The 13328-nt window shown below is 35.1% G+C and overlaps 1 protein-coding gene across 1 annotated transcript in view; it reads right to left on the reverse strand.

Annotated features, from left to right (window-relative positions):
• Positions 1-13328, reverse strand: part of Agbl3 (AGBL carboxypeptidase 3) — a 67358-nt gene that overhangs the window by 43448 nt on the left and 10582 nt on the right. Inside the window, 4 exon segments of the mRNA XM_048786646.1 lie at positions 1395-1810; positions 1812-2172; positions 3806-3944; positions 5740-5847. Coding sequence (XP_048642603.1) covers positions 1395-1810; positions 1812-2172; positions 3806-3944; positions 5740-5847 — 1024 coding nt within the window.

Raw genomic sequence — 13328 nt, forward strand, 5'->3', positions numbered from 1 at the left:
TAACTAGATAAGCATGAATATCAAGTGAATAACTTAAATATGAAGTATGCTGTGCAATTTTAAACCCCAAATTCCTCATTTTAATGACTCTTTAGCTTTTTATACATGAGTCAAAAAAACCCCTGTACTTCTAAATAATCTATTCCTAAAGAAATATTATTACTTCAAAAGTAAAACAGGATATTAAGATATCTTAACTTATATTAATTAAAATAATTTTAGAGAATAATTTAGATTTTCTTCTTATCCACAGGTAACTAAGATACTGTATTTTATATTTTACTCAGATCTACTCTCTCTTATTCTAATATGCTTTAAATATACTTACTCTTAGATCTACTTACAACTGGTTCACCTTTGCACACATATAGGACCAATTTCTTATTTTATTTACCTGCCTTTGATTAATTGCACTGAGGTATTTCTCTTTCTTAGAAATCTTTCCGAAATTCACTGAATAGACTTCTGCCTGTTAACCTTCCTCAAAGGCAATCTAACAACTGACACATTTGTCCATAGAGACAAGCCAAGAGGTTATGGTATGTAATCCATCATGTGTCAGGCCAGGACATTCAATTAACTTTTTTCTTTTTGCACTTGACAAATCACATTGAATGCAATTAGAACTCTCAATGTTCTAGTCCCTATTCTGAGCATATTAGTAATAATCTTCTCATTTAGTTCTCTCAACTTTGAGGTAGTCACTCTTGTTTCATAGATGACAAAACTGAGACTTAGTTTTTTTAAATTGCATAGTTAGTAAATGATATAACAGAGATTTCAATGTGATATGCTTATTCTGAAATCCCTGCTGTAGCACATGTCTATTCCTCAATGTTGTTACCATAATCCATCAAAGAATTCACCCAAATAATAAATAATTAAATGTTGTGTACATTTTACTCTTCTAGACTCTTTGGAAAATTTAAAGCTGATCAATTTTCCTAGGGGCAATAAAGATGACGTTCATGCAAGTTTAAATAACTATGAATCTCATAGTTAGACTCATTCAGCAATGTATGATCAACACAGTATCAGCTCTGTGAAATGTAGTTACTATTCACTTATAAGGGATTCAAGGATCCCACTGTAAACATCACTACTACTGTTAGCTTTAGCAAGCAACCATATTTGGGGTATGCAAATTTAGCTATTATTTTCACAGAGTCATCAAAACATTCTGGGCTCTATTTCATTAAGTCATCAAAACATTCTGGGCTCTATTTCATTAATTTAAGGGAAAGATTTAAAATCCAGTTGGGAAGAATGGGGATGAAATAAAATAGTTTCAAAGTGTCTTAAGAAAATTAAAGTAAAATTAATGAGATTGTGGGAGCAAAATTCTTGCTACCAAGTTTACTAATTAAGCAGAGATAATCTGAGGCTTCTTTTACCTGTGGATCATGTTCCGTGTGTACCAAACAGAAGGAAAAGAGTCCTTCAGGAGGGAGGTGTAATTGCGGTTGAGGTCGCGCCCAGCTAAGGAGCACCGGTAGTTCCCCACAATGACACCATCTGGATTCAGCATGGGTACCACCTTGAAGATGAAAGTGTCCCGAAGCAACTGGGCGTCACTTGAGTCTCCTAAAATGTAATCTAGGAAGCCTTTCATGATCCAGGAGCTGTTGGTCTCACCCGGATGGACCCTTGCGGTCAGAATCACGGCCTTCCTCTTCCTGGAGTCCGAGTTCTTCAGGGGCGTGGTGATGGTCAACACGTACACCATGTTCCTGGCGAGCGTGTGGCACAGGACGCGGGTTTTGCAGAACTTGGACCGTACTGGGTCATTATTGATGCCGTACTGGGTCATTATTGATGCCAGTAAGGTATGGGTAGCAGTGCGCAAAGTAGCAGGTGTCCTTGTTGTGTGGAAACTGGAATGTCCACGTGAGGGAGAAGAAGTGGCGGCCTTCCTGGCCCAGGTTATTCTTGTAGTACCTGATCTGGTCTCCTATTCTCTGCCAGCCAACGTTGTGAGCCTTGGCCTCTTTTTCAGAATAGAAGAGTGGGCGCATGCCCCGATTGTAAAGGCTAGTGGGCTTGGTGAAGTTGACAATGGTGAATCTGTAGACAGTTTCTGCTTGGGTGTTAGAGACTTGGAAATAATACCACTGGGTGTGCTTGTTTGTGAAGAGGTCAGGGCGCACAGTCAACTGGTACTCGTATTCTGCCCTAATACATGAGAAAGGAAGGGGGGAAGCACATTAGAAGGTAAAAATTAAATCTGAGTTTAAGTTAAATGAAGAAAATTATTTTATTTTTATCTGTTTTACATATCCACAGAATTTTTTTTTTTTTTTTTTTTCGCGGGATACAATGTTTACTTAGGCTGTATTCAATAGCAAGTAACTTCAAAAGATAAAATTCTGAAATTTTCTCTTTCATTGGCTGAAAACCTGCTTCTGTGCTAATTCTAAGTCCTTTGTATTTCTTTGTGTTCAAGAGAGTACAATAAAAACACAGGCTTTTGAAAAATTATATATTTCCAAGTAATTGTTTTCTAGAAAATAAATGATTAATGAAGTATTGATAATAAGAAAAATCCATATGTCCTTCTTTGTTTTAGGCACATTTCTATTTTTAATTGATTTTTTTAAAAGATAAATGACAGGGGAATGCATTATAATTCTTATTACACAGAGCACCGTTTTTCATGTTTCTGGTTGTATATAAAGTATGTTCACACCAGTTCGTAAGACACATTTCAATTCTAGGGATATGAAATGGTTTTCATTGAGACTGACTATATCACATAGATTCATTGATCATATGTAAGTTATAAAATTTGAATTCCTTCAGTACAATAACTTCTTTAGTACAAGGACTACATTTCATAACTATGTGAATCCCAACTAAGTCACTGAAGATGATGTGAAATGAGGCTCTTCCAGCAAACTCATGGGCTTGATGTTCTGCCTCACTTGAGCCCAGGGCAATGGAGCTGCCGGACCATGAACTGAACCTCTGAAATCTGGAGACAGGAAGAATGGACCAAGTTGGAGGTAGAGAATTGCCCTTGTATCTACACAAGGGCCCAGGGAGAAGGCATGGTCTATGAAGAAGTGGGCCTTCATCAGATTCTGAATCTGCAGGTACTTTGACTTTGGATTTCCCAGGCTCCAGAACTTGCTAAGGATCAAACCCAGGTCCTTTCTCAAGTTAGGCAAGCACTGAACTACACCACCAGCCTAGAAAATGTTATTGTTAAGAGATGTTTAATTTTACCAAAATAGTATTCTACACTTAATGTAACAACTGTGTAATTTTATTTTTTTGTTTGAAAATATGAACTATTTTTTAAAATAGTAAGATTGCAAGTATTTTATTTGTTTCATAATGAAATACAGTTTATTCAATAAGTATTTATAAATAACATACTCTGGAAAAAAGATATAAAATTATATTCTAAATTTCCAAAATTTTAATGCTTATTTGTATTATAATTTAATTATTTATATTTTGATTAATCTTCATGTTGGAAGTATACTGAATATTAATTTTTTAAAGTAGAAATAATAAAGAAAAATCTCTATTCTGACCTTTAGTATAAACAAGCTGCTTTTATTACAAGCAAATGTTATTGGGATGTGTTACTCTGAGAATATGGGATTTCTATTATGTAGTCAATGCTTTTTATTATTAAAGAATAAAATACAATTATAGAAAAGTGTCAAATAAGGACAAAAATGTTTCACTGGGATATTGTTTATATCGCATGGTTAGTTGGGACTTTTTTTTGTATACCTAATACAAAAAATAAATAGTTGATGGTCTGGTCCCTCAAATAAAAATTATTAAAACCTACACTTTGACTACCTTCTGTAGATTACCACTCTCAAACCTTGCTTCGAACATCAAAGTATTGTCACAGGTGTCAACAGATGGCTTCAAGGGTGTTCGATTGCCCCCAACTCGGGAATACACAAAACAGGGCTCTTTGTAAGCTGATAAGAGAGAAGACCATGGAGATGTCAAGACATGACAAAAGTAGAGACATCTAAAGTATGCCAACTATTCCACATAGAGTTTGGAACTACACGTCTACTAATATGAAGATTGTAAATCTAAAGTAATTTGTTACCAATTTATATAGATTTGGATTGAAGTTAAGAGACTCTAAGAGTACTTAGAATAGAAAAGCAATACCTAAATTAAATTTACATATTAATCATATTAAAATATTCATTCCACTTCTGCTCATGATAGAGTAACTAGTCCTGAACTTTACGAAACTTTTACTGTAAATGTCTGTGAAATATGAGTTCCTTCCATTACTTTGGACAACACATATAATAGAACTAACTACAGTTACTGAAAAGAAATAAAATATATGGAGTGAACCCATATTTAGCCCTGATTTTATGCACAGGGGTACTTTCTGGACCAAAGTTGGGGGAGGTTGCACTTAATAACATGACAGCTTTGTTGCGTTGAGGTAAGATTGCTTTTTTTTTTTTTNCACGCACAAGCCACAGTTGTTGGGGACTGCCTCTCCTAACAGCTAAGGGTTTCTACGGGTCTGGAAACCATTCTGTGCTCTTACCCATTCTGTGCTCAGACCCAGGAGATGTTTTGATGCTACTCTGTTGACAGTCCTATCTTGCTTCACCATCCCCCTTTAATCTCCCTTAATTCTGACCACCCTTTTGTAAATTCATTAAATTTCATTAAACTATCTTACATTACCCTATGTGTGCCATCTAATTCCTGGAGATACCCTTCACTGACTTGCCTATTGGATCTTATTTCAGTTATGCATGGATATTACCAAGGGTTCAAAGGAGGTAACAATGAACATTGTAACACTATAACAAAACTCATGACATTTTATTTATATCTTGTTCTAAATTATTGAGTAGATCAGGATTATTTTGTACTTGTTATGGATTTTATACTACAATTTCTGTTTCTAAGGCAGGTTAGCCATGTTAATATTTGAAATCAAATTTTTAAAAATCTGAAGTACTTCTCTCATTCCAGTTATTTAAAAATATGAATGTAATCATGATTTCTAGATTTACTTACTATACAGGAAATGGCCCCTGTGAATTTCTCTTCATCTTGTTAATATTTTATAAATACATCACTAAGATATCAAACAGCAATGGTGAAATTGTTTAGGAACCCCATCATTCCTCACTTTAGTGCTTCAGGAACAGTACAGTTTAGAATACGGGATGAGACTTCTGTGTTTGATTATTAGCACTCTCTTATTATAAAAGCAGACGGATTTTGCACTGATAGATCTCAAAGTGTAAATATTGATTGTGAATGATATCCTGAGATATAGTCATGGATATTATTTGCAATATGGGGTGTTTTCTTCTTTTCCAAAGATGATAACACTAAGAAATGCATTGAACAGGTGTGCAATTAAAAGAAACCCATCTGAATGATTGCATGAATGTGAGCCATAAATGGCCAGTGAACAATAGTTGCAGAGCACACTAGATTTATCTTTGAAAACTTACATGAGGCAGAATTCATTCTAAATATAACTTTCTGTTCTAATGTTCAACATGAAGCCTTATTTTAAAGTAGGTGCATAAACTAGCACTTCTTGAAAAATATAATTAGTATAAATTGATATTTGAATCAAATATTTCAACCAATATTATGGGGACAGGGACTTTATAGCAATCTGAAATTTCTACTATTAACAGCAGAACAAATATAACTAAGACATTAACCAAGGTGTCCAATTATATATCACAGCAATGTGTTTCATTATGCACTTACCATCTTCAGCCAGATAAACCACAGTGTCTTCCTTGGAGCTTGAATAAAGGGGTTCCATTTCTAGACCTGTTGGGATATATACTGGCTCAGGATAAAAAGGAGTCCAATCTGGAAGAAATAGAGGGCACTCTTTGAATATTACTTCAAAATAAAGTGGGCAAATTATATTTTCAGATTATTAATTTATATATACACACACACACACACACACATATAGGCTAAAATGAAGCATTTTATTAAGGGGTAGATATTACCAAGGGTTCAAAGGAGGTAACAATAAACATTGTAACACTATAACAAAACTCATGACATTTTATTTATACCTTGTTCTAAATTATTGAGTAGATCAGGATTATTTTGTACTTGTTATGGATTTTTTTTTTAATATTTATTTTTTAGTATTTGGCGGACACAACATCTTTGTTTGTATGTGGTGCTGAGGATTGAACCCGGGCCGCATGCATGCCAGGCGAGCGCGCTACCGCTTGAGCCACATCCCCAGTCCCAGTTATGGATTTTATACTACAATTTCTGTTTCTCTTGAGCCCTTGATACCATTCTATTCCCCTCTAAGAGTCTTGTTCCACCTCTTATTCTTCCTGTCCCTGCACTCTAAGCCTCTTGGTTGATAATGGTGTCCTCTAAGCTTATGAACATATTACAGATTTTTTTTTGTACATTAAGTAAATTTGGGTCAGGATTTTTTTCTACATGGATATTAAGTTGTTATAGAACCAATTCTGTTTTTTAGTATATAATCTTTTTATTTTTTATTAGAGCTTTTCAATTATACATAGTAGTGAGTTCATCCTGACAAACTCATACATGCATGGAAGTCAATTTCAATTCATGATCCTCCTTTTCCCTCTTTTCCTCTTCCCTCTCCCATTCTCTTTCTTCTACTCTACTAGACTTCCTTTTACTTGTCTATAATTTAGTCCTATATGTTATCCTATCCTGCCTTCTTTTACTCTAGCTTCTTCCTATGAGAGAAAATATTTGATCTTTGAGTTTCTGAGTTTGGCTAATTTCATTTAGCATGATATTCTTCCATTTCTATCCATTTACTGACAAATTCCATAATTTAATTCCTTTTTATGGCTGAGTAGAATTCCATTTTATATATATACTACAGTTTCTTAATCCATTAATCTGGACATCTGGGTTGATTCCATAATTTAGCTATTATGAATTGTACTGCTATAAATATTGATGTGGTTGTGTTGCTGTAGTATGCTGATTTTAGATCTTTTGGGAAAATACTGTCATGGTATATAATCTTTTTTGATGTGTTGTTGACTAATTTGTTAGTATTTTTCCAAGGATTTTGCATCAATATTATTATTGGCCTGTAGAGTTCTTGTAGTCTCTTTGACTTTGGGTTATGGCACCAATTCTTGAAAAGACGTTTCTTGACCCCATTAGATTGCTTTGGTGCTTTTATTATAAACCATTTAATCAAAATTGTGTTGGTCTATTTCTAAACTTCTTTTCTGTTCCAATGATATATTAACATTTTTGCCAATTATTTGTGCCTATTTAAAAAATCTACCAAAATATACTTCTATTCATTGCTTATATGGTGAGAAAGAACTCAAATATGTAAACAAAACATTTACTAGGAATTACATTTATGAAAAGCAAAACAAAGAAATACCGCTCACTGATTTATCACAAAGGAAATAACATATTGGTTAAGAAATATTGCATTGCCAGTATGCAGGTGTCTCACTCATGTCCCCTTCCTACCACTCGTCTTTCTGTCCCCTTTTAGCTTTTCAATAATGCATTTACTTCCTTATTTTCCTTTATAGTTTTACCACCCAAGTGTTCATATATATTCATGTGTGCAATGTAGTTTAGATATAAAACTATAGTTTTTTTCTACTTTTGAACTTAACGTAAGTCAAACCCCATACTAGTCTTCCATGATGATATTTATGAAATCTATCCACATTGTGGCAATTCTTTATATATTGTCCATTTTCTTTGCTATATGTTATTGTCTAAGTATGCTACAATATTATCATTTTTACTTGACTGGGTTGTTTCAGTTAGGGCTAATGAACAGTGGTGCTATGAACAGCTTTATATATATATATATTCCTTGGAGTACCTGTGCTCATAATTCTTTGGGGTATATACTTGGGAGTAAAAATTCTAGGTAGAAGTATGTATATCTTCAACTTCAGCAAATAATGCTAAGCTGTCATCCAAATTGTTCATCTTAATTTATACATCTGCCATCAGATGATGAAAGTTCTATTTGCTCTACATCATCACTATTGCTTAGTATATGTGAAATTTAACCTTCTAATATGCCTATGGAACAACACTCTGCCTTACTAACAATCAGGTAAATGTAAATTAAAAACACAATGAGACACCACTTCATAATAAGATTGAGTACCAATGTTTCATGTTTATTGGACATTTGGATATCATTTTTGTTATGTGCCTATTAGACTCTCTTGCCCAATTTCCTGAAGGGTTGCCTTTTACTTATTCCTTGTGGAAATACTTTCTATATCTTAGAAATGACCTTTTTGCCCAGGTGTAATTTTGGTTGTCAACGTGACCGGATTGAGAGATCCTAGAGAATGGTAAGACACACTTTTGGAGTGCCTGTGAGGGTGCTTCACAGATGATCAGCATGTAAGTCAGCAAACTGGGTGGGAAGACTCACCCAAATGTGGGTGGCACTGTGCAGTAGGCAGGGGGCCTGGATAGAACAGAAGCAGAATGGGGAAGCTTGTTCTGGCCTGCAGCTGACTCTTCTTAAGTGCTGCTTTTATTGCTGCTACCCCCTCAATCATGGACATCACACTCCAGATTTCTTAGGGCATCAGTGACTCTCCAGGGCATTCTGGGCCTTGAGTCTTGGATTGGAGCTGTATCACTGAGCTCTCTTGTCTGAGGCTTCCAGTTTCCTGGACTGAGTAGCTACTGGTTTCCATTCTCCTGTCTGCAGGTGGCCATTGTGGCCATGATTCAGCCTCCAATCATGATCTAGTCTAAGAAATTCCCTTATAATTATACATACTGGGAAAGTTTTTGTGGTGCTGGCTTGGGGAGAGTAACAACAACCTCTACCAAAACTCTACCCAGACAATCCACCCACTCTTCCTTTGGAATGAGAGGCTTAATCTTTAATAGGACACTGATAAAAATAATTTCATTGGGGAAGGGAAACAATGGGAAAAAAAGTACTACCATTGAGTGAGGGGCTGGCATAGGTGCCATTTTCTGTTTCCATGTTTGCCTATTCATATAGATGGAATTACATTTGTACCTTTGTGTTTGGCTTCTCTTAGCATGGTGTTTTCAAGGTTCTCTTGTCTTGTAGCATGTATCAGTACTTCATTTCTTTTTATGGCCAGTTAATATTCCATCATGCGACAAACCACATTTGTTTATTCATTCATGTGTTGATGGAAATTTGGATTTTTCCATGTTTTGGCTATTACAAATAATGCTATTAACATTTGTGCGCAGTTTTTCCTTTGGGCATATGTTTTCACTTCTCTTGGGTAGACCTAGTAATAGAAATGCTGAGTCTCTGACTTTAACTCTGACTTTCTGAGGCAATGCCAACCTCTTCTAGTTTCTCTACATCCTCACCAACATATGTTATCTGGCTTTTTGATTCTAGTCACTTAGCTGATTTAAAGTTATATCTCAATGTTGTATTAATTTGTACTTCTCTGATAACTAAAGATGTTGAACATGTTTCCATGTGTTTATTGGCCATTTGTTTATCTTCTCTGGAGAAATGTTTTATCAGAACCTCTGCACGTTTAAAACAATTTTTTTTTAAGTTGTAGATAAACACAATACCTTTATTTTATTTATTATTATGTGGTGCCAAGGATTGAACCCAGTGTCTCATGAAAGCTAGGCACGCATTCTACCACTGAGCTACAACCCCAGCCTGCTTTGCACATTTTAAGTTGAATTGTTTGTCTTTTGATTTTTGAGTTGGAAGTGTCTTTAATATATTGTAGATGCAAGTCCTTTGTTAGATACATAATTCACAGTTTTTAATTCTATGGGTTATATTTTCATTTGCTTGATAATTTCCTTGGAAGCATAAACACTTTCAGTTTTAATGAAGTCTAATTTATCTGGTTTTTTTTGTCCTTGTTCTTGTTTTGATGTTTTACTTAAAAACTCACTACCAAATTCGGAGTCAGGAAGATTTTCCTGTTTCCTTCTATAAGTTTTATAGTTTTGATTCTTACACATTTAGGTTTTGATCCACTTTGAATTAATTTCTGCATATGTGTTAGTTAATAAGGGTTGAACTTCATTTTCTTTCCTTTGCATGTGACTGTATATCAACTTGTCCTAGAACCAGCTATTGAAAAGACTTTCTTATTGAATAATCTTGTCATTCTTTTTTTTTTTTTTAAATATTTTAATATTTATTTTTTCGACAGACACAACATCTTTGTTTGTATGTGGTGCTGAGGATCGAACCCGGGCCGCACACATGCCAGGCGAGCGCGCTACTGCTTAAGCCACATCCCCAGCCCATCCTGTCATTCTTGTCAACAATCATTTGTCCACAGACACATGGATTTATTTCTGGATGTTTAATGTAATTTTATAGGTACAGGGAATCAAACCTGGGGTCTTGTACATGCTAGGCAAGCACTCTACCACTGAGCTACATCCCAAGTCCCCTTGCCCTTTACATTATTTTTTTAGTTTTGAGACAAAGTCTTGCTAAGTTGCCTAGGATGACCTTGAACTTGTAATCCTCTTGCCTCAGCCTCCCAAGTTATTCAGTGGTCTATATGTCTACCCTCATGACAGTATCACACTGTTTAAATTACCAGTAGGTTTTTAGTAAGTTCTGAAATCATGGAGGTATGATTCCTTAAATTTTTTTTCAAGTTTTTATTTTTTCAGAGCTATTCAGGGTTTTTAAATTTTCCATATAAGTTTTAGGATTCACATGGCTATTCTACAAGACAGCCAGTTGGTATCTAATGGGAATTTCACTTAATCTGTAGATCAATTTGGTAAGGACTACCACTGTAACCTAGGAAGTCTTCTGACCCATGAATATGGAATATTGATCCATGTATTTATTAGATTTTTAGATCTTTATTTCTTTCAGCAATGATCTTTAGTTTTTAGAATATAAGTTTTGCACTCTTTTCTTTAATTCTGGTTATTTTATTCTTTGATTTTCTTTAAAGTAGAATTGTTTTAAGTTCATTTTAGGGCTGTTCATTATAAGAGTATAGAAAAATAATCGAATTTTGCTTATCAACCTTGTGTTTTGCAACCTGGCTGAACTAATTAGTTTGAAATAAATTTTGTTTAGTGAATTATTTAGGATTCTCTATATCCAACCATGTCCCATGGCACCTGCTGCTGCTGAACTCAACAAGTCCTGCAAGGCCTGATGTGCTTCCTGCTGGGCTCCCTGCCAGTGGTGCTTATCCACACAGGCCAGGGGTCATGTCCCCCTGTGATCCACAATTCCAGTGCCTCCAGTGCTGTAGCTAGAGCCTCTTCTAGTCGTGCTTGCCTCTGTGGATACTGCCAACAATGGAGCTTGCCTTCAGACACATCACTTGTGCTCCACACCCCTGGTGTCACTACTCTGATTGCCAAAGGTCCCCACTGCCAATAACGCCTGCCCCTGCAGGGCCTCTGCATACCTCACCCACATTCTGTGTCCTCCAGCACTGCCCCTGCTACCAGCAGACTTCTGGCTGTGACTGGTGAACAGTGCTTACTCCTCTGGGTCCTAAAGTCATATGCTACCGGCCATCAACACTACAAACTACAAACTTGAACTATTTCATAAATACCTGTACACTAAACCACTGAGACACCTGCAGATACTGCTAACATTGATTATAGCTAAAGAATCCACATGAAGATTGCACCACTGTGCCCACTCAGAACCAAAACCAGTGTACCACACCCAATCAACACCCAATGACTGTCTGTAGGAAAAAGCCTTTCCCTATGAAAGCTAATCTGCAAATTTAGTTCAGACAACTGATGTAACAGATGTGTAGAGAACAATCTAAACACACAAGAAGCATGGAAAAGCAAAGAAACATGATACTCCTGAAGGAACATAATAATTCCTCAGAAAAAGACTCTCCAGTAAAGGGTATCTATCAAATGCCTAAAAAGGAATTTAAAATAATGATCCTAAGGAAACTTGGTGAGATACAAGAGAATACAAACACACAATTCAATGAAATAAGCCAAACAATTCATGATCAGGATGAGAAAATCAACAAAAATAAAATAAAAAGTCAAACAGAAATCTTGGAACTAAAGAACTCAATAAATTAAATTAAAAAATACATTTTAAAAATACCTCAACAATAGATTAGATCAAGTAGAAGAAAGAATTTCTGAACATGAAGATGAGTCATTTGAAATAACTTAGACAAAAACAGAATGAAGAAAGCCTATGAGATTTATGGGACACCATCAATGATTGAATTTTTGAATTATCAATATTTCCAAAGGAAAAGAGGAAGAAAAAAGCTTAATAGGTTTAATAAACTATTTGCCTTAATAACAAAATCATAGCTGAAAACTTGCTAGATCTTGGGAAAGAAAGGAAAATTAATCACAGAAGACCCAAAGAATACCAAATAGATTTGACCAAAAAAAGAGTCTTCTCTGTCAAAAGTACATAAATTGCTAATTCTAAAATCAGCAAGAGGAAAGAGGCAAGTCACATTTAAGAGAACCTCTATTAGACTAACAGCAGATTTCTCAGCCTCATAGGCCAGGAGGAAATAGGATGGCATACTCAAATTTAAAAAAGAAAACGCAAAACAAAAATGAAAAGCTGTTTCTCAAAAATAAAGGAAAAAATAATACTTTCTAAAACATGCAAAAACTGAAGGGATTTGTCATCACTAGACCAGCTTTATAAAACATCTTTCAAGGACTCCTATATCCAGAAGCCAAAAGACTGTATTACCATCATGAAAACACAAAAAAAGAATAAAATTCACAGGTGAAGCAGATACACAAGTAAAAAAGAGAACCAAAACTGTACAGAAAACCATCAAGTCACAAAGAAGGGGGGAGGAGAGGTGCGCGCGTATGCAGAAAGGAATAAATTATAATAATAAAAACTATCAGAAAACAATGAACAAATTCCCCAATTAAAAGATATACTCTGTGCATGAATAATATGTCAAAATATACTCTACTGTCATTTATATCTAAACAGAACAACAACAACAACAAAACCAAAAGATATAGACTGGATGAATAGGAAAAACAAGACATAATGATATGCTGCCTAAAAGAAAAAGAAATTCACTTTATTAGTAAAGCTACACTATAGAAGTGACCCTTCTAAAAGGAAAAAAAATACATGCATATGGAAACCAAAAGAGAGCAGGAATAGCTATGCTTACATCAGATAAAACAGACTTTAAGTCAAAAACTTTTTTAAAAAGACAAAGAAGCATGCTACAGGGACACTGCTACATCGATGTTCATAGCAGCACAATTCACAATAGCAAGACTGTGGAACCAACCTAGATGCCCTTCAATAGACGAATGGATAAAAAAAATGTGGCATTTATACA

Source organism: Marmota marmota, unplaced genomic scaffold (genome assembly GCF_001458135.2).
Source record: "Marmota marmota marmota unplaced genomic scaffold, marMar, whole genome shotgun sequence".
In the NCBI taxonomy this organism is placed as follows: Eukaryota; Metazoa; Chordata; class Mammalia; order Rodentia; family Sciuridae; genus Marmota; species Marmota marmota.